Source organism: Parasteatoda tepidariorum, chromosome 1, assembly GCF_043381705.1.
Source record: "Parasteatoda tepidariorum isolate YZ-2023 chromosome 1, CAS_Ptep_4.0, whole genome shotgun sequence".
Classification (NCBI taxonomy): Eukaryota; Metazoa; Arthropoda; class Arachnida; order Araneae; family Theridiidae; genus Parasteatoda; species Parasteatoda tepidariorum.
In genome coordinates, this window is record NC_092204.1 from 5,888,064 (window position 1) to 5,907,552 (window position 19,489).

Consider the following 19,489-nt stretch of genomic DNA (forward strand, 5'->3'; position numbering starts at 1 on the left):
AGATTCTGCAAAATAATTTATTACCGAAAAATATTATATTTTTATTTGTATCTTCATAATTTTGTGCAAAATACACTTGTTGTTTTTAAAGCTAAATTATTTTTGTCAACAAATTTTTTTCTCCCAAGTTTTTCGTAGGCCCTAGGCACGTGCCTAGTGTGCCTATAGGTTAATCCGGCCCTGCAAGTATGTTTAAATATAAAATTATTGCATACAAACTCGTGCAAAACACGTAATTATTAAAAAACTACAGTGGGTGTAATAATTTGGTCTAATTATTATAATATACTAATATAATAAATATTCTATGTTTATATAATATATCGTCTAATTTATTCAATCGCGTAAAAACAATAAAGCTGTATAAAGTAAGACCTGATAATTAAGATTTTACATAGAATCGTACAGCGGGTCGAATAGTTTGGCCAGGGACTGTATTTGTTGCCTAGCGTTCTCTAATAAAATAGGTTTAATTACTTAAAGAAGAAAGAAAAATCGTAAAGTTGGTTTATTATAAACATTTGTTTTTTAGCTGCGAACACAGCATTTTTAGTAAGAAAATTTATTAAAACGTAACTGTTAATTATAGTACTGAATTAATTAATAATAACTAAATTAACTGTAAATATGATAACAATATGCGTGTTAAAAAAATAAATTTACGGCAATTAACTTCGCTGTAAGTAAAAGTTAATGGTTAAAAGTGTTTGACAGAAGAAATTTGATTTAAAGAAAATTTGACAAAGCCGTTGTTAAGAGTAACAGTAAACAATGATGCGCATGCGCGAGTTTACTCTTACATAGTGGGACAATTGAATTCAAGAGTAAACTCGCCAAAAATATCTATGCATAATGAACTTAAAGTTAAAAAAGAATTCTGATAATTATCAAACAGCAGCTGTCACCATACCAAAGCGCACAATGACAACGCATGCGCACTGTTACTCTTGAACAGCCGTGAAAGAAGAGAACAGAAGAAACAAATTTAAGAAAATTAAATTTTTGTGTATGATATTAATTACTTGTTTAAAATTCAGGTTGATTTTTTTTCTAAAAAAAGTGCATTGTTTTAAATCAACTGTTGTTTTTGAAAGCATTAATGCACTGGGTCGAAAATATTTTTTATGCAATATAATTTATGAGCATATTTTTAAGGTTATGATTTTTTTTAAAAATTTTATTTCATGGATGATGAAGGTTTTATCTGAGAAATAATGAAAGTGTATTATATGCATAGTATTGTTTTATTTTCCAAATAAAGTAATGAATAAAAAAAGAGATTAAAAGTGGGTAAAAGTGACGTGCTGTAATTTTAAAACTCAAACGTCAATTTTAACGTAAAACAACATGCTGTTCAAGGAACACGTTTCACTGTAGTTTTAAAACTTCCCTTATTTTAAACCCCGCTGTAGAATCGCAGCGACACGGCGACATTGTCGCAGAACGTTACAGAGTTCTTGCAAAAAGATTTTTCTTTTGAAAAGTAAAAAAAAAAAAAAAAAATACTTTTTTGAAGCGTTTAATTTACGACGATAGAATCGTAAATCAATGTAATGTTTCGATTGTATTTTCGGCAGTTATTGATATTGATTTTCACGTGGATTTTAAATATCCCGATGTATTTCACACAATGTGGAAAATTCAAATCGCGCATTTGAGTATTTACTCTTTACGGCAATAATTCTATCGAATTTTTGGCAGATATTGCTTTTGATTTCTCCATAGTTTTTAAATTCGATATTTTTTATGCGATACTATTTATACAACGTAATCTCGAAAGGAAACACGTAATTGAGGAGCATGATTCGCGTGATTTCGTCGTTGATCTTTTTTTCGGCAATTTTCTACTACGGATTTCATGATTTTTAATTATATTTTTTACTGTGATAATTATTTACAAAATGCGAAGAAGGAAATAATTTGTGTGTTCCTTCCCACAAAATGTTATTACACCCATGATATTAGAATAAAAAAATATTACATGTTTTATTAAAAAAAAAATTATATAGTTTTTTTTTGTAAACGCAGCGCTATCGTCATTTTAAATTTGTAACAGCTATGTTTGTTAGTATTAAAAGTATCTTACAGAAAGGTATTAGTGCTAGAGAGTTTTGTCGCAGATAGCTAGAAAAAATTATTCCACAGGGGATTTTAAAATTATTTAATTTCAAGTGCTTTTAAAACTTATTAAATATATTGTTAGTGTACAATTGCGCAAAAAAAGAAAGCAAAAATAAAACGGACCACCCTAATTAATTTTTTATTAAATGATCGGATCTTCACATTCCAGGACTCAATCTTAGGGGTTCGAGGGGGTGACCTCAAATATGCTATTTAATTCAGACGATATTGTAAGTTACGAAATCAGAAACAAAAAATTACTTTCTCTGTTTAAACATGTCTTTTTTCCCCAACAGATTAAGAGTTCTGACCCCCAAAATATAGGGGGTAGCAGCAATTTGAAAAATTTGGTTCCAATAGTTTAGTCAGATGAGCACTCCAAAGTTTGGACCCCTTAATGTAAATTTTACTTTTTGTGTATTTCACCATATCTAAAGAAGTTTAAAAACTAATTGAAAACTTTTTACACACAATTATAAAATTCATTTATCTAAGTATAATTCTATGCAAAAAATAACTTTTAATAAATTGTATTACTTTATTTAATATTAGGTGAAAATTTTTGAATTGAAAGGTAAACATCATTTTAAAGAATATAATTTTACATAGCAAATTACAAACTTAGAATGAAATTGGTCTAATAGTTCCTGAAAAATCAAATTTTTAAAATACGATTTTTTGAAAATTGGATTTCTCAGGAACTATTAGACCGATTTTACTTAAATTTTGTATTTTACCAGGTAAAATTATATTCTTTAAAACAATGTAAAACATTATATACCTTACGATTCAAAACTTTTTCGGCTAATATTAAATAAAAAATATTACAAAATGGTAAATATCTACTAAAAATTATATTTTGCATGGGATTATCTTTGAATAAATGAATTTATAATTGTGTCCAAATTTTTTTCAATTCGTTTTAGAAGTTCTCGATACAAAGCGAAATACGCAAAAAGTAAAAAAAAAAAACATTAAGGGGTCCAAACTCTAAAACGGCCCTCGCGGCGAAAATATTGGGACCATATTTCCTAGATTGCGGTCTCCCCCTATATTTTGAGGGTTAGAAATTTGAATCCATCATAAAAAGGTATGTTTATTCAGAGAAAGTACGTTTTTGTGTCTGCACTATTTAATTAGCATATTTGATGTCACCCCCCCCCGAATCATTAAGAATGGGTCCGAGAATGTAAAGAACCAATAACTAGATCAGATATTATTCAGTGTGTCCGCTTTTTTATTTTGTGCACTGTATGTAAATACTAGTAACGTTTAATAACAATAGACGAGGATATTGAGATTAACATTACTATGTTTTTCTTAAAATTTTATTCAGTGGTTAGGATTGTAGAGACCATCAAAATAGCCATACAGCATATTCCATCATATTTTGACGGCTGTTGTTGGTCCAACAATAAAAAACGTAACTTATTGGTTGACCGTCATAATGGTAAAACAACATCAGCCATCAAAATATGATAGTTCATATTGGTTCATCAAAAATCAAACATTGCTTGATGGTTTACCATCGTAACACAAAACCAATATTTTCCATTTTGTAATAATGGAAATTTGTTGGGCCATCAAAAATAGATAGAAATTTGTTGTATGATGGTGACCATCAAAAATCTTACTGAAACCAACATGATGGCACAAATCAAAATATGATGGTTCATATTAGTCCATCACAAATCAAACATTGCTTGATGGTTTACCACCATAACACAAAAATAAAGACTTCTAAAGATTCAAATTATATTTCAACAAGGAATCTTACCTTGTTTCGGGTCCAATCTATCAGTCTTCCTTCACACAGTATTCTCTTCCGCGTATTTGTGGTTGTAGATAACTAAATCAATACCTATACTGAAAAATACTTTGAACAAAGACATTTAAGAATTATATTAAATAACAATAAAATAAACTGGAAAGCTATTTACAGATGAAAAAAGTTGTAAGTTGTTCTCAACAAATTCTAGGCTACACCACACTGGAGGAGAAAAAGTTCTTAAGTGAATGTTTCAATATTTGTCCGTTAAGGGGTATCAGGGAATTTTCAACAATGGTTATGTCTCTATAGATGCATGGAGAATAGACAAAACAAATAATCATTCAGTTTAAAATGAAGAGTCTTGATTATTCCAAAATGAAATATTTACTTGATAGGTGATAGGGGTGTGTGGTATTATCTGCATAAGTAATGGAAATTATTGCGGCCACTGGGATATGTACAGATTCTACAACTTTGTGGTGACGACTACTCTCATTCTGGCAGTCATTTTCATCATCTTTTATCTCTTCAGAATAGACAAAGCCATCACTTTCATCAACTGCTTCATGTGTGTAAGTCTCTCTTTTATTTCTTGCAACAGTTCAAACTGTGTCTCGAGACCTTTGATTCATACTCACTTTCGAAAACACGGTGTCGACGGTCCCTGGTCAAATTATTAAACGCACTATAAAAAGAAAAGCAAGGCTTGCTAGCGGTCTCATCTTGGTCACTTGATGTGACCGCTAGCAAGCCTTGATAGAACAGTCCGGGTACGTCTGTCACACGGGAAGTCAAGGGACCAACCCGGTTTTGATCCCTTGTACCAATTATGGGTTGAGGGTGTTTTCCACTCCTCCGAGATTTTTGATTTTTCCAGAGAGCATAACTCCAAAAAAGTAAGTGTGGAAGAGGGAGTTGTTGCAATCCTGCAACCCTCCTTAGCAAGAATATCATTCCCGTGGAGATTCACATGGGACGGTACCCATTGCAAATGAGCATCGTGATTAAGTGAAATGAGCTTTAATTTAAGCAGGATAAGGGTGTTGATCCTGTCGCCCACAAGAGGCCAATTACTAAGATGGTGGAGAGAACTACGGCTGTCAGACCAACACCTCCTAGAAAAGAGTAGGCCTCTGCACGGGTTACCATAAATATCCTTTAGTAGTCCAAACGTAATGACATACGCCGTATTTTCAACCACTGCGCAGCTTAGTACCCCGAACGTAATGACATCTTTCTTATTTTTCATCAACTGCGCAGTTAACTTCGTCACATCGGACCACTAAATTGATCCGTGCTGAGGCCTTCATACTTCTAGGAGGTGTTGGTCAGACAAGATCCATAGGTCACCATAATCCTCTTCGGATAGAATAGCTTCTGGTCCCAGGTCTATTGTAATCAATTCACTTCTGAAGACAGAGCAGTGATTAGGATTACGTTGAGAAAGAGTCAAATTAGCTCGAGGCGTTTCGATATAAATGCCACTGCCAGCAAGATTGTCAATTTTACTACCGCCAGTAAAAAATTTAATGGCATTGTTAGGATTGTGGCTCAAGTTTTCCAAGGTCAGTTGTCTAAGATTGTTGTCAACTGCTAATTATCAGGTGATACTAAACAGCTTTATTGTTTTTACGCATCTCAAACCGTTTTGCACTTATTTACGTTCGTATATCAATCGGTTAAATTAGACGATTTATAATATAAATTCAACGATTGGATAAATTACACGATACATTACATATATATAGACTATTCATTAGTGTCTAGTAATTGCATGTTTTGCACAAATTTATATGCAATACTTTTATATTTAAACATATGGGTTTTTATTCAGGAGATTTTTCATATACTTCCCATTAGTATTTATTTTTAACGTATGGCACTACAATGTTAACCAATTGATACGCGAACGTAAACAAGTGCAAACCGCGTAAAAGCAATAAAGCTGTATAGTTATCACCTGATAATTAAGATTTTACATAGAATCTTATAGTGCGTTTAATAATTTGACTGTAAAGACATTATAAAGTGTTCTCATGTAAGAAAACCGATGAAAATTACCTTCAGAGAAAATACCAAAATATCGCGCATATTGAAAAGAACCGTTCATAAATTAAATATTTCAAAATTAAACTACAAAATAAAGAATGGGAAATTGGTTAGATAAAAATGTTATTATAAGCTTTTCTTTATAACAATTTAAGCGTAAGAAATAATTCTTCGATCATTAGAACAAAGAAATACTTTTAGTAAAAGTGAGATATTAGTAAATGTTACCGCAAAATAACTCGGGCCCTTATTAAGCTAAAATTCATGAATCTTGGCTCAATAAGTTTTTCGAAAAAGTCAGGACGCTATTTGGAACAGTAGACATATGACAGAGTACTTTTAAGAAAGACAAACGATAAAGTAAATAAAGAGAGTATAATTCGTTCTACTTAAGCATAGTAAAGACAAATTTTAATGCAAAAGAATAATAATTTTTTTTTTTTAAATTTTAGAATTACTTTATTTAGAACAGAATGTTTTAACACTTTTTATAAATAGACCACTAAAAAATAATTCATAGTTTGAAATCAATGTTCATAGAAAATGTTTATAGTTTTGTATTAAAAAATAGCGGTATCAACTAGTTAATATTTAGACTAGTCAAAATTTATCTAAATTTGTAAATGATTGGAATTTATAATTTTTTTAACATCGGGTGGATAATTTCTTTGAAAATACAAAACACTCTACAATATTTGTTACTGCATTAACAGAGAATAATAAATAAGCGTATGCCCCCTGAATTCATCACCATGAAAATTTGACAATACTATAATAGTTAAATGGGCTCCTCTAAAATTTCCAAAAGGTTTAACGAATTCTGCGTGTACAATGTGCAAAAAAAACATAGAAGAAAAACGGACCACCCGGAACAATTTATCTAATGATCGGATCTTCACGTTCTAGGACACAATCTGAATAGCTCGAGGGGATAACGTCAAATATGGTAATTTATAAGTGCAGAGGATATTTTAAGTTTTGAAATCGGCCACAAAAATGCACTTTCTCTGAATAAACATATACCTTTTTTTTCGACGGCTTCGTATTTCTGACATCCAAAATGTAGAGGGTAGCCGCAATCTGGGATACATAGTCCCCACAGGAGAGCTCTCCTAAGTTTGGGCCCTTAATGTTAATCTTTACGTATTCTGTTATATCTCGAGAACTTTTTAAGCGAATTGAAAACGAATTTTGCACACTGTTGTAAGATAATTCTCAGCAAAAAATAACTTTTAAGAAATATTCATTATTTTATTTATAATGGTCAAAAAGAATTTCGAATTGTAAGGTAAGTAAAATATTACATCATTTTAAAGTGGGTAGTCTTACATGGCAAAATACAAAATTTGAGCAAAATCGGTCGAATAGTTCCTGAGAAATCGAATTTTAAATATCTAACTCTTTTGAAATTCAATTTCTCCGGATCTATTCGACCGATTTTGCTCAAATTTTGTATTTTGCCATTTAAAATTATGTTTTTTAAAGTGATGCAAAAAATTGCGCACCTCATATTTCAAAATTTTTTCGACCATCATTAAATAAAATAATTACTAAAAGTCACTTTTTTTTCGAGGAATTATCATGGGGTAAACAAATTTTATAACTGTGAGCAAAAATTTTTCAATTCATTTAAAAATTCTCGAGACATGAAGAAACACGCAAGAGGTAAAATTAACATCAAGAGGTTCAAACTTCGGAGCCCTCTTCTGACAAAGCTATGGGGACCATATTTTGGGGGTCAGAAATCTGAAACCATCGAAAATGTGTGTTTATTTAGAGAAAAAAAAAATCGTCTGCACTAACTAATTAGCATATTTGAGGTCCCCTTTCGAGCCATTAAGATAGAGTTCTAGAACGTGAAGATCCGATCATTAGTTATTCAGATCTCTGTTTTTTTTGGCAACTCTTTACATCTATTTGAATTATGAATATAATTAGTGGACGGTCTCTAAAGTTGAATAATGGAATTTCGCGATTTTAACTAGCATTGATAATTAAAAAGATTTTAAACCGAAAATCCAAATCTTTTGAGTCTTCAAATCAACTATCCGCATTTGTATTCGCAGAAAATGGAATAATATGTGTAGATGATGCGCAAAAACTAGGATATAAAGCTAAAAATTTGGAACAGAATATTTTTCATCAAGAGAATCAAAAATATCAGGACAACTACTATACTACTAAAGCAGAAACAGTTCAAAATGGGATATCTTATTAGGTACGATAATACAAGCGGTAAAAACTTTAACAGACGATGATTTCTTGAAAAGTTTAAAATCCCCACCAATAAAAATGTTTTGTGCAAAATAAAACAGGATTTATTTCAGGTGTTCGTCAATGATGTTCTGTTTACTGTTCTGTACCTTGTAGCCACCATATTGATAATCATCACAATCGGGACCTGTAGAGCTGGACAAGTGGCCAGAATTTTTGCTACGGTGAGTATCTTCTAATGCAACAGGGTAGAATTATTTATTGAAACATAGGAAAGTCTTAGTAGCTCGGAATATATACACACACAAGAAAATATAATAATTTATAAATATACACGAAAATAATAAAATAAAATAGAAAAACTTTTAATGGGAAAACGTAAAGGTTTTCATCAGGACACATCCTTTACGATAAATGCGATATTTCTGAATGCTGAATAATTATCCTCGCATCGAAATTTTTTTAAAAATATGAGACTGAAGAGAGATTAAATTGTTTCCAATTTAAACTGTTATATAATATAGGTTATTGTTATATATTGTTAACAAGTAAAATTATTTCTCTTGCATTTCTTCGCCTTGTGTAGATTTTTCGTAGTTTTTTTTTCTTTTTTCGAAGGTGATTATTTTTCATATCCAAATAATCGTTCATTTTGTTGAGATTAACATGCTAACAAAATTTTCTTTCATAAGCTAATAATTATTATACATTTTATATATGAAAAGAAACAAATGTTTTTTTAAAAATATCGACTTGAAAAATAATAAACTTAGATGAATGAGCGGCGGGAAGTTAGTGAGCGGAGCAAGGAGACAGACACTCCTAGTAAATTAAAATAATGCAAAATTTATGACTGCAAGCAAAGTGTTGAGAAATATTCATAATAATTAAAAAAAAATATTGTGCATAAACTAAATAAAATATAATTACGAAAAGAAGAAAATTGTGATTATACAATCACTGGTTACCCATTGGTCAAATGTTGCTTTTTCTTCCTTAACAGACTTTCATAAACAAAAATTGTCATTGGTTGCAAAAGCTGCATCAATTGATTTGCCCTCTTATCTCTAAACAAATCTACTAAAAGAAATTCCAAAATTATCATCTGCTTTTTTAAAAATTTTATTTGATTTTTTATTAATGCTTATGTTAGCCTGATTTTTAATGAATTATGCAATTATATTTTTCAGATTATGGTTTTGAATTTGATCAAAGTTGTCCAGTTAGTTTTAAAGTTTTAATTTAAGACAATATTTAAAAAAGAATTCTAAAAAAATTATCAAACAGCAGCGGTAGCCATAGTAACGCATGCACATTGTTTACTATTACTCTTCAACACAGTTGAAAAGTGTGATGACGTCCAAATAAGGTGCGCATGCCATCAAACCCAAAACAACACCCATTTTCCAATGGGTGATAACTACTAACTACAATTATAATCTTAAAACATAATACTTGTATTTTGTTTAATTGAAATCGTTGAGTTCGAATTGTAACAAGTTCAAAAAATGCCATTAAATGGTTTTTTAAGACAGACTTAAACGTATATAAAAGTGATAATCATAAAATTTTGTAAAATTATTCACAAACTATATAAATTTCTAAAATTTTTATATTAAAAAGTAGTTTTTTCTAGTTCAAAAAATAAGAAAACTTTCCGCAGACAAACTCATTTTATTATTACACACAGATAAATTGGAATTAATTATCGGTATCAATATCGATAAAAAACAAACTGGCTACTTTTTTCTAAAAATAAAAAATTCACTTTTTAATAAAAATTGAATTACAAATACTATGAAATATTGTTGACAAATAAAAATTGTGCATTTCTTTGTAAATCTTCACCGATTACTAACTTTCAGATTTAAACATTTTATTGAATTTCTTTTTAATTCTAGTAAGTGTTCTTTATTATTTCAGCTTTTTGGAATTTTGGGCACAATTGATGTCGGACTGTTGGCACTCTTTGGCTATAAAGTTTTCAAATCAGAAACAGCCCCCAAATCAGATGGAGTTTGATGAATGTTACAAGACTTTTATTTTGTGAAAATTTATTTAATGTGTTTTTAACTAAAAAATTGATTACTTTTTATTTGTAAAATGCAACTCATTTGTTTTAAATTCGTTGTTTTCTTTAAAGAAATACATTATGAAAAAAGTTTTTTTTTTGTCAATTTGAAAAGAGTGACATAATTAAAATTAGATTTTAACAAAATCTCGAATAACAAAATTCATTCCTATAATTCACCCATAACAGAGTTGCAAGAAAATAAATTCCACCTGCATCGAATAAGACAATATTCCTGCTTAAACAAAAAATAAGCATTCAATAAAATATTCTTAAACTCGTTATTTCTTTAAAAAAAAGAAGATATTTCCCTATCGTGATCTGTCGCGCCAACTACAATCGCCAAGTTGCCAAATAGATTTTATACTTTCATTAAAAAAAAAAAATAAAAAAAATACATGTAATTGTTTGACAGGGGGTGGGTTAAACCTTACGAGTAGTTGGTCCCTTTCTGCGATGTTTTTTTGTTATAGTTTCTCGTGGGCCACTGCCCGGAAGTTTTCAAGACTTGGCGATTANGACTTACTTGTACAAGCATTCAGAGTTGGTGGTTGTAAAGTAAACACTTTACTAAATTTCTAACATTTTTATGTTCGATTTAAGTTAAGAGCGTTTTTAATTAAAATAACACATTATATTATAACAATAATTGAAGAAATAAATTAAAAAAAAATACATACAAAAAAAAGAATAGATAAGGATGTCTCCTATATACAAATTCACATTTACAGGGTGCATAGCCAAATTTTTCCACAAAAAATAAGCACCTTTCTAGTACTTTTTAAGTTCTCAAAAAATATTTTTAAGCAGTCAAAAAGTATTTTTAAGCACTACATAAATGAACAAAATGCAAAATAAGTTTCAAAGACGTTACACGAATAACCAGTTTCTAACAAAGAACTCTTTTCTTGATTACATTAGCCATTATAAAAAAAGATAAAGAGGTTTTTCGGTTCGATATCAGAGGGTGGAAAATGAAGCCTGAAATTGAGAATATCTTGCACAAAATGCAGCAGCATTGCACATGAGAGAGCAAGAATCTCACCGAATCCAGCTCAGCAGACTCGCCAGTATTACATCAAACAGGTAAAATGATTGGCGCTTTCATACACTACTATAGACACCGAAATAGATTGTGGTTGAATGAATAGTGAAAACGTTGAATAGAACAATGTGAAAAGCCCGCTTTTGCATAATTCCCGGCGAAAATCGCCATGGTAAAGAAAAAATCTTATTTTTGAAAAGGGAAAATTAAGCAATTTTTAAAAACACCCCATTAAAAAAGCACCTTTACGGACATTTAAAAAAATAAAATCGAAAATAAGCACCCTTAAGCACTTTTTAAAAACGCTATGCTCCATGTTAAATTCTAATCAGAACACATTTTTAAAGTTTAAAAATACAACAGAATTCTATATAGATATATAATAATAAAACTATGCATGAATTTACCATCAAATAAACAAGTACAGTAGAGAACCGCGATTATCCGGAACGATCGGGACCATCACTATTCCGGATAACTGATTTTTCCGGTTTTCTGAATCGCTACAAAAAGCCGTTTTTTTTATTGTTAAACCCAACTTAAAAAAATTATATTTGGAAATAATTTTAAAAAAAAGAAAAAACGAAGTAATACACTAATGATTATTTCCAAAATGATAGTAAGGTAAACATCTTTCCAAAAAGAAAGAAAAATCCTAAAATCTTATGAAGAAAAAAAAAAAAAATTTTTTAAAAAATGGCGGGAAAATTTATCGAACTTCGTTCCGGTTTTTTGGTTTTCCGATTTCCGGATAACGGGTTCTGTACTGTAATATAAAAAACTTTTTTTTTGAGGTCAATTCCTAATTGTGTCAGCAAAGAAAAATTCTATTTTAGCTACTTTTTATTGATTAATTACAATTTTTTCTCCTATATGAAACTATAATTAATTAATGAATTAATTTTTGAAAAAAACTGTATTAACATCAAGTGTCATAAACTACAAATGTAAAAAAAAAATGTATTTGAAGTTGAGTGTATGAATAAAAAGTATTTTATTAACAATTGAAAATTTGAACAAGATATACAGGGAGAGTGTCAACTAATAGTAGGAATTGAAAAAAAAGCAACTGTTAGATATAGGTACTAAATTATAAAACACTGAAATTTTTTACTTCATTATAAAATTAAATGGATCACTTGGAGTAATTGTCCAAGACTTTGATTTTGACCATTTTGCTTTTTAATAGCTCAAAGTCATTGTTTAAATAGCTCACAGTATTTCATATTTCAGTTTATATTCGTTTGCTTATTTATAAGGAGAGAAGATTACGTTTCAAAATAGTTTGTTGGGAAGAGGGGAAAAGATTTTTTTACTTACTTTATTCCTTGTTTCCAACAAATCATTTTTTAAAAATTTTTTTTTTTTAAAACTTGCTTAAGTAGAAGAAAAAATTATCGTAGATCAGTTGCAAACTACGAAATTTCATAACTGTCAATAGTCAAGGAAGAAAAACTTAAATCTGATAACAGAAATTCTCAAAAACCGTAATTATTTATTACTCAACCTTAATCTTGAAAAACCGTAATAGTTCGAAACTTTGTAGCATAACTCAAGCAAAAGGTTGAGATAATTTTAATTAAAACAATAACAAATATTTAACAGAAGAAAATTGAATACTCATATTAATGAAGCGAAGCGTAAACAATTAATAAAGTAGAAAAAAAAAATGGAAAAGAATTGTAGTTTTTAAGCCTCATTGTTAAGAATTCTAAAATATTCATCAATAAAGAAGAATTTTCTGTGGTTACTAATATGTAAAAGTCACTTTTCTTCAGTAAACAACTGTGAAATCTTATTTTAAATAATAATCTTGTGTAAAAAATGTTTATTTTAATAAAAAATAGATTTCTGGATTTCTTTTTTGAATCGAGCAAAAAGTTTTAAAATTTTTTTATATTTATTCTACTGCTAATTTTTGATGCTTCAAATTTTTATCTCCCTTTTCAAGTTTATCTGTAACAGAAATAGACTTATATGCACAATCAAATAAATATGATCAATGTTACAGTTAAGAACTAATTCATCATTATTGCAACTTCAAAATCATTAAAGATGAATACCAAAAGCATAAACTATAGCTAAAAAATTTAAGTGTACGGAATATTTCAGAAGATGACCAACTGTCTTGTCCTTTTTTGAATTAGTATAAATATATCCTTATGATGAAAATTCCAGGTTCCCACTCTTTTAAAAAAGCAAAAATTAAGCACTTTTAAGGACTTCTTTTTTGAAAAAATTAAATACTTTTTTGAAAAATTAAGGACTTTAAATATAGTATGACTGTTTATCATCGAATATACATGTCACCAGTGACAGTGCCAATTATTTACCTTTCTAAAAAATTCAATCAATAATAAAAAACAATTTTATTATAATGTAAGCACTCATATTACTGTATTAATTAACAAGGCTCGCCAATGAAGTACCAGGCAACTTCTGCAAACCCGGGTCGAGTTTTTTTTAAAAAACATTTTCAGATTGTTAAAAGTTAACGTCATCTATGAAACTAATCTGTATTAAATTTTTAATGATTTCATCGAAATTGAATAGTAAAATTAAGTGCAGAAATTAAGATTTGAAATTTTTTTTTCATATATATTGAAAAAAAAAGAGTAAATAATGAAATTAAAACTATAATATAGTGATGCTGAAAAATGAAGAACTTTTAAAAACCTTGTACCAAAATTAAGTACTTTTAAGGGTCCTTATTTTCCAAAATAAAAATTAAGCAGTTTTTAAGGACCGTGGGAACCCTGGAGATAATTATTTTCACTATTAAAAGCATTTTAAAATTCGAACCACATGTTTTTCCAAAACTGTAATTACTACTTTCTAACATGGCAGAATCAGTTTTTATTGCTCAAACTGACTTACTTGTACAAGCATTCAGAGTTGGTGGTTGTAAAGTAAACACTTTCCGTATTAAAATATAGTTTTATTTCAGTCCAAAACAATCAAACTTTACACAAGTGATGTTCAATGCAATAATTTCCATACAAAATAAAAACAATAAATACGTTTATATCAAAATGCAATTTCAAATGTAACATAATTTATAACAGTGTTTACTTATAATTTAACAACTTCTCTTAAAACTATTTACAAATGACAGTAACAATCTCTATAGAATTGATTTAACATTATAGAATTCATTATGAGTAAAAGCACTTTTTAAACCATCAGTTAAAATAATTCAATTTTTTAAAAATATATCCTTTTATAATGAGATATTTTTAAAAAGAATTCTTATCTAGAGTTTTGATTACTTATTTTCCCTCTGTATTGAAACACATTATTAAAAAAAATGGTGTGCTTTAGTACAGAAAATTGGATTTAATAAGGGTCTTGCAATGGAGAGTTATATATAATATAATTTTATAAACAAATAAGAATGAATCAAACATAGTTTTTTTTTTAAAATTATGACTTAGTTCTTTTACTTTTGGCAACATGTAAATACGTAATACATTTAAACTAATATTACACAAACTCCCATTTAACAAAGCACAGTTCATTAGAGCTAACATTGACTAAAATCGAAAACTGGAAACTTGAATATCATAGTTTCTAAGTAATTATTTCGTTAAATATCTGTCCTTTGAGTTTAAAAGTAAAATAACTAAAATACATAAAAACCAAACACAAAGAAAGAGAAGAAAATTATAAATGCAAACTTATAAAAAGTAAATTCAAGAGTAGGAAAATAAACAGAAATAAGATTTAAGTAATTTATATCTCAATGACAAAGATAGTAAAATAAATAAAGAACACAAACACATAAGAATAGGAATGCTTGCCACCTTTGTGTGCAGAGCTGCCAAAAGAAATTATGGGAATTCAAATTTTACAGTGATTCACAGAGCAAGCTTTGACATAAATCGTAATTTTTAATTATTCCACCTTTTTTTTTTTACGACTCACCGGCGTTTCAAATCTACAACTTGTTGGTCTACAGGACCACATGAGGCTTTTTAACAATCACTATGAAAGACAATAACAAATTATGAATAAAAGATATTTTCATTAAAAGGTAAGAGGCTCATACTTTATGAAAATTAATTGCTTTAGATCATTAAAATACATTAAATTTTACAAGTGAATTAAAGTTATTTTTTAAGTTTAAAAGTAAAGTTTCTTTAACAATTTATATCAATGAACACAATGGGATATAATCTATTGAAAGGAAATAAAACAGCAATTCAATCGTCGATAAAAATTTCGACATTTTATAGTAACAATAAAGAAACAATGGTTTAAGGCACCGAAATATTATGGGGTTCGATTCCCGACCGCGAATTGAAGTCTACCCAGATTCAGATTGATGGCTTGTCTTGGGTGTAAAGGCACTATAATGCTTTTGATTATAAAATTGCAAAACCTTAACCTCCAAGAACCTGGAGGTTGCAGGGATGCTTCACTATATTGGTCGTACATTACAATTTCCAAATCTAATAATGTTCTAATATATACAGTGCTTAAATTTGCAGCTATCAAATGTGCTTGCAGGTAGCTCAATACAGGGTTGCCACAGAAAAAAAATTAACAAAATAGTTGCTTTTAGTAGCTCAAAGCATGAAAAAAGTTGTCAAAATAAGAACAAATATTTTTAAAAAATATGACTAAAATTTATTAAATGACTTAATTGGGATATACCATGATCCATTTAGTCAAGTGGATGGCAAATATGATAATTTTTATATAAATGCTAGCGTTCTAGCACTAGATTACTATATAAAAAAAAACATAGTATATTTGCAAAAAAAAAAATACTTTTCCTAAAAATTTTTCCCTCTTATCAATAATTAATTTAGCAAATATATATATATATATTGTGAATAGTGATTACTCAAATTCAAAATTCACACATTGTAATATTGTATTAAAAATTGTGTTTTTTAAAAAACCATGTGGAGTTTGGTAGCAATAACCATTGAAAAGACGATCAAGGAACGAAATTTACTTACAATGTAATCTGTGCAAATTGAACGAATTAAAATGTGATGACCCAAATTTGCAATTAAAAAATTTCATCAATTTTTATTTTTTAATAAAATTCACTGTGTCCAGAAGCTCTCGGGGGTTATCAACGCAATTCATGCTGCATTTCCTAAAAATAGTTGCTTTTTTAGCCTTTTCAGGTAAAAAAAAATGCCATAGTCGCAACATGCCAAAAAATAGTTGCATTTTAGTCGCCTGTGGCAACCCTGTCAATACTAGAAAAGAATTGATGAAAATATTAATTTATAGAGTAAAATCTTTCTTATTTAAAGTTGACATGGCACAAGGGTTAAAGGCACTAACGTGTCACTGAGCAGAACCATGATTTTTGGAGACGCCCGCCTAACTTCAGATCAGCTTGTTTAGGAAGTAAAGATGACATTAATATTTTTTTTCTGGTATTTTAAAATATTAAAAAGTAGAAAAGAAAAATGCAAAAATATTGCAAACAGCAATACAATAAAACTTGGTAGTTTATCAGCAAACATTTGAAGTAAAAATATTGAATTCTTTACAGCATTCAAGATCACATTAAAAAAAATAATTTAATTTTACTGTTATCTAGTTTTAAACATTAAACTGAAAAAGGTGATTTTCCATGATGCTTGCAAAGAACGGAGGAAAGCAATCCACAATGCGTTTCATATATTTGTCACAAAGCAAGACTTTAGTTGCTGTACAAGTATGTTTCAGAACTATATCAGAGGCAAATTGACAAAGTTTTTTTATAAGTAAAAATTTATAATTTATGGATTTGAAAATAGTAAATGGTCTACTAGATCCATTAGAGTATAGTTTCTGTTTCAATATACAGAACTATTTCATATGACAACAAAAATTCAAGACATACATTAAATATATAAAACAATAAAAGTCAAATCACAATAAAAAAATCTTACAATAAGAAAATGAAATACTCTTCATTCAGATCAACATTAAAAGGATGCCAATAAAAACAAGATTTGTATGCAATTCCTCAAACCTGCAGTAAAGATTAAGGCTCCAAATAAAAATTTTTTAGTTTAACAACCAATTCTAATTTTTAAATATTCATTTCTCATAAATAAAAGCTATGTATTTAAAATTTTTGTTGAAATAAATATTTCATCACTGTTAACGTTCTATACTGCATATAATTTCATTTGTTGTTTCAGGTTCTTAGATTTTTGTTTAATCACTTAATTAAATATTAATAGTCAAATGTAACCAAAAAACGAATTTGAAAATGCTAAGTAAAGCATTTTTTAACTGTATAGAAAATTTCTATATAAAAACAAAAAACCACATCTACACAAATGGGAAAAAAAGTGAACCACATATACCTCGTATCAGAAACATGTGAGGTTGACCAGCATGCCACAAAATTCGAATTCTAACAACATGCCAGATAATTTGGGGTTCATTTTGCAAAAGAAAAAAAAAGGTAAATTTTTCTCCTGATAGAACTAAGGTGAAAAATTTACCTTTCTTTTTTTCTTTTGCAAAACGAACACCAAATTATCTGATAACATATCAAACCATGACAGGGAAGAAAGTAAGTAAGAAAACTGGTATTTTTCTTTTCTTCCTCAACAACATCTTTCTTAAAGTATGTAATTGTGTAGTAGATGAAAGTGGCCTTCACAAACATCCACTGCAATATGTTTACAACTTGCAATATGCTGTCTGAGGCTGCAATATGTTTACAATAGCAAATAAAATGCACACATTTTATCCGTCAAGTTTTGCCAGTATGTTTTAGGGGTATTTATGTCAGAAATATACACTTTTAAATGTTGACAGACAAGAGTAAATATAATACTATTTGCTTCATAATACTGCAACAATACAAAATGTTAAATGCCTTAGTCTCATATTGACCATGTAATACTTCTTGCTTTATTCATGAAAACAAAAATGACTTTAAGCAAAAAGAACATAAGTTGAATTAGTTAAAATGAATCTTATTATTTGTCAAGTTTTGCCAGCATGTTTTAGAGGTATTTAAGTCAGAAATATATAATTTCAAATGCTGACAGACAAGAGTAAATATAATACTATCTGCTTCATAATACTGCTACAATACAATATGTTTAATACCTTAGTCTCATATTGACCATAGAATACTTCTTGCTTTATTTATGAAAACAAAAACAACTTTAAGCAACAAAAAAAAAAGAACGTAAGTTCAATCAGTTAAAATGAATCTTTTTCACCTGTTAGCCAACCACCAAGAAGGAATCAACTGACGCAGGTTATCCTGCCAAAACTTTCACAAGGCAATTGAATTTATGATTCGAAAAAGGAACTATAGTTTGATTAATTTATCAACCATTAATAAATTCAGGAACCAAACCAGATATCAAAAGAAAAACATTGTGTTAAGCATTGATTTTAAAAATAAAATTAGATATTTTTTTAAAATTAAAATTTACAATTTACTCTTAATAATGTAGTGCATCCGTAAATTCAATAACTTATCATTAGAGGAATCAATGATAATTTGTAAATACAGTCAAACCTTAATATGTATCGCGATAATTCGTAAATAGTTTTTGTTCCAAACCTCTTTTTCCCCCAAAAGAATGTGTCTACCTATATAACCTGACTGCAGTTCTGTCAGTGAATTTTTTTCCGGAATGTGGCTTATTCTTAGGAAGGCTTGGGTGGCCACTTGATATAGGATGTCCCCAAAGATGGATAACACCCGATCACAGTAGCGTAGTTTTAATGTATATATACATAAGTTCACAATGTAGAGAAAACAAAAAAGATATAACCTTTTCATCAGCTCACACGATTATCTCAGCAAAAAGGAGTGCATTCTAATATTGTATCAATATAGAAAAAGCAAAATATAGCAATACGATAGAGTGAGGAGCCCTCAAAAACATTTTTTTTTGGAACAAAATAGAATAGAACACAGTAAGTAATAAATATCACATAAAAAAGAAAATAAGATGCAAAGAAAAACAGAACAAAACATAAAACGAAATCTATAAAGCAAGTAACGAATTCAAATGAACTTACATATATATATATTCTAGACGTTTGTATTACATAAAATGAATAATGAAACTTTTTTTATATCTACATCCTACTTACTGTACATTAGTTCATTAATCAAGCCATATTTAATTTCAGAGGAGGTTTTGCCCCTAAATCCCCCCCAAAACTACACCACTGCCTGATCACAAAACTGCTAGTATCTATTTCCATAAATATTGAGTCAATTATA

At 28.9% G+C, this 19,489-nt stretch overlaps 1 protein-coding gene across 1 annotated transcript in view; it reads left to right on the forward strand.

The window, feature by feature from the left end:
- The window catches only part of LOC107449946 (proteolipid protein 2), a 14,015-nt gene extending 3,696 nt beyond the window's left edge, over positions 1-10,319 (forward strand). The window contains exons 2-4 of the mRNA XM_016065633.3: positions 4,288-4,464; positions 8,269-8,379; positions 10,079-10,319. Of these exons, the coding sequence (XP_015921119.1) occupies positions 4,288-4,464; positions 8,269-8,379; positions 10,079-10,177 (387 nt within the window). The 3' untranslated portion in view covers positions 10,178-10,319. The remainder of the gene's footprint in view (positions 1-4,287; positions 4,465-8,268; positions 8,380-10,078) is intronic.
- The last annotated feature ends 9,170 nt before the right edge of the window (positions 10,320-19,489 follow it).